Consider the following 2,500-nt stretch of genomic DNA (forward strand, 5'->3'; position numbering starts at 1 on the left):
CAGACTCATAATTTAATTTCACACACACATACACACACACAGACACACACACACACACACACACACACACACACACACACACACACACACACACACACACACACACACACACACACACACACACACACACACACACACACACACACACACACACACACACACACACACACACACACACACACACACACACACACACACACACACACACACACACACACACACACACACACACACACACACACACACACACACACACACACACACACACACACACACACACACACACACACACAGACAGACAGACAGACAACCTCTGACCTGGGCAGGGTTGCATGTGAGCTCACCAGAGCAGGGGTTAATCTACTGATCTGGGCTGTACAGTGTTCATATACTAGCTTCACATACCAACACATGCAGCTGACACTACCCAGAGGGCACCACAGGGCATGGGAACAGCCCTGGAGAGGGGGAAAGAGAGAGGGAAAGAGAGAGAGAGAGAGAGAGAGAGAGAGAGAGAGAGAGAGAGAGAGAGAGAGAGAGATCCAGGGTGTGGATTGAGTGCTCTCAACACCAATTAGCTCCTGGCCAACTGGTCGGCATTGGGGGATCAGGGTTTTATTGTCTTGGCTGACCTTTGACCTGTGGGGTGGCAACTGGAGCGGGAAACACTTAACCTTTCCACTCTCCACATGACTAGCTTGCCTTTGACAAGGCCTACAGATCATGCGCTGTGTGTGTGTGTGTGTGTGTGTGTGTGTCTGATCTCTGCAGTGTAATCAGATAGTGCTTTGTCATTTGTTTCAGGTCGTTGTCAGGAAGTGTGCCCCAGGGTGTGTATAAATATGAGTGTGTGTGTGTGTGTGTGTGTGTGTGTGTGTGTGCGTCAGATAGATGAGTGTTTAAGCTCCGGAGACACAGGAAACAAACATCAAGTAGATGCATAAGCCTTTGTGGGATTGCATGTCTTACATAGCCATGTGTGAGACATTTATCAGTGAATGCTGAGAGATAGGAGGGGGGGGGGTGTCTCTCTCTCTCGTGTGTGTTTGTGTGTGTGTGTGTGTGTGTGTGTGATAGGTCCTTACCTTGTCAGAATATACGAAGAACAGGGTGAGCAATATAAGCTCAGCCAGCAGGATGACCAGCAAGACAATAAAGAACTGAAAAAGAGACAGATAGAGAGAGAGAGAGAGATGATTGTTACTATTATGATGGTGTTTTGTTGCTTTATCTTAAGCTTTGGTAATAATGTTACTGAAACGTTCATGGCAATGTTTTTTTTAAAAATAGAATGGAATTTAATTGAATTGAGAGAAAAAGATAATTTAGACATCAAGGAAGCACAAACAACAAGGAAGAAAGAGCACAAACTCTGAGTTAATCACAAATAAATATTTTGCTGCATGCCTTGACAGTACAGCTTTAATGATTGGCCGTGTGTGTGTGTGTGTGTGTGTGTGTGTGTGTGTGTGTGTGTGTGTGTGTGTGTGTGTGTGTGAATGGGAGAATTACTGTGAGTTTCATGTGACAGCACATACGTGATCACATTTACAGAATACAAAAGCATGTTAACAGCCAGGACATTTGTTTATTGAATCTTTCTGTGGCCAGCCTTTTTCTGTGCTCTTTGGTCTAGTGTTTAGACAGTGATAGATAGGGAAGCGTGTGTGTGTGTGTGTGTGTGTGTGTGTGTGTGTGTGTGTGTGTGTGTGTGTGTGTGTGTGTGTGTGTGTGTGTGTGTGGATGTCTGGCTAGACTGATTGCCCTGTTTGTTCTTTCCTCTGTCTGCCTCAAAGTCTGAGTCACTCATTTTCTGATATGCTTGTGTGTGTTCCTGTGTGTGTGTGTGTGTCGGCATGTGTTAGTTCACTCTATTGCTCAGGCAGGTCTTTCAACTCATCTTCCATGGCAAGTACGAAGAAAGTAGAGCGCCTGATGCATGACCTTCAGTGCTAAAGTCTGGACACATTTTTGTACACTTACATCACACACACACACACACACACACACACACACACACACACCTGACACACACCTGAAACACCTCAAAGGTTGCGGAAAGAGTGGGTGACATATCAGAAGAGTAAGAGGTGTGTGTGTGTGTGTGTGTGTGTGTGTGTGTGTGTGTGTGTGTGTGTGTGTGTGTGTGTGTATGTGAAAACACTCAGCTCTATGAAAGATGTAATGAAGGAGTGGTGGGAGAGGAGGAGAGGTAGAAGGAGGGAGGGAGGGAGAGAGGGAACGTCTATTGATGTTATGCAGATGTTGCCTTCATTAGTGCTAGAGTTTTATACACATCTTCACACTTCAGCAATTTCTGCTGAATTCTTTCTGTTTCTCTCTCTCTCTGTCTCTCTGAATAAGTAAACTTTGCTTTCAAGCCTTTGTCGCCTGTTTTTTTTTTTTTTGTTATCAGACTAAAGCATTAGTGTTTTCAAGCTGTGGATAATCAAAGCAAATCAAGGCAAACATTTAACTCCTCAGGTGTCAATCTGAATAG

General features: G+C 44.8%; 1 protein-coding gene across 9 annotated transcripts in view; it reads right to left on the reverse strand.

Annotated features, from left to right (window-relative positions):
* tspan9a (tetraspanin 9a) overlaps positions 1–2,500 on the reverse strand; it is a 192,311-nt gene that overhangs the window by 16,910 nt on the left and 172,901 nt on the right. For all 9 annotated transcript variants that reach the window (XM_076301815.1, XM_076301772.1, XM_076301807.1 and 6 more), the window contains one exon: positions 1,086–1,160. In XM_076301815.1, coding sequence (XP_076157930.1) covers positions 1,086–1,160 — 75 coding nt within the window. The remainder of the gene's footprint in view (positions 1–1,085; positions 1,161–2,500) is intronic.

The sequence above is a fragment of the Alosa pseudoharengus genome, unplaced genomic scaffold, assembly GCF_046254945.1.
Source record: "Alosa pseudoharengus isolate Yale_2024_CS ecotype anadromous, Long Island Sound unplaced genomic scaffold, YU_APseudo_1.1 YU_APseudo_1.1_scf_10, whole genome shotgun sequence".
In the NCBI taxonomy this organism is placed as follows: domain Eukaryota; kingdom Metazoa; phylum Chordata; class Actinopteri; order Clupeiformes; family Clupeidae; genus Alosa; species Alosa pseudoharengus.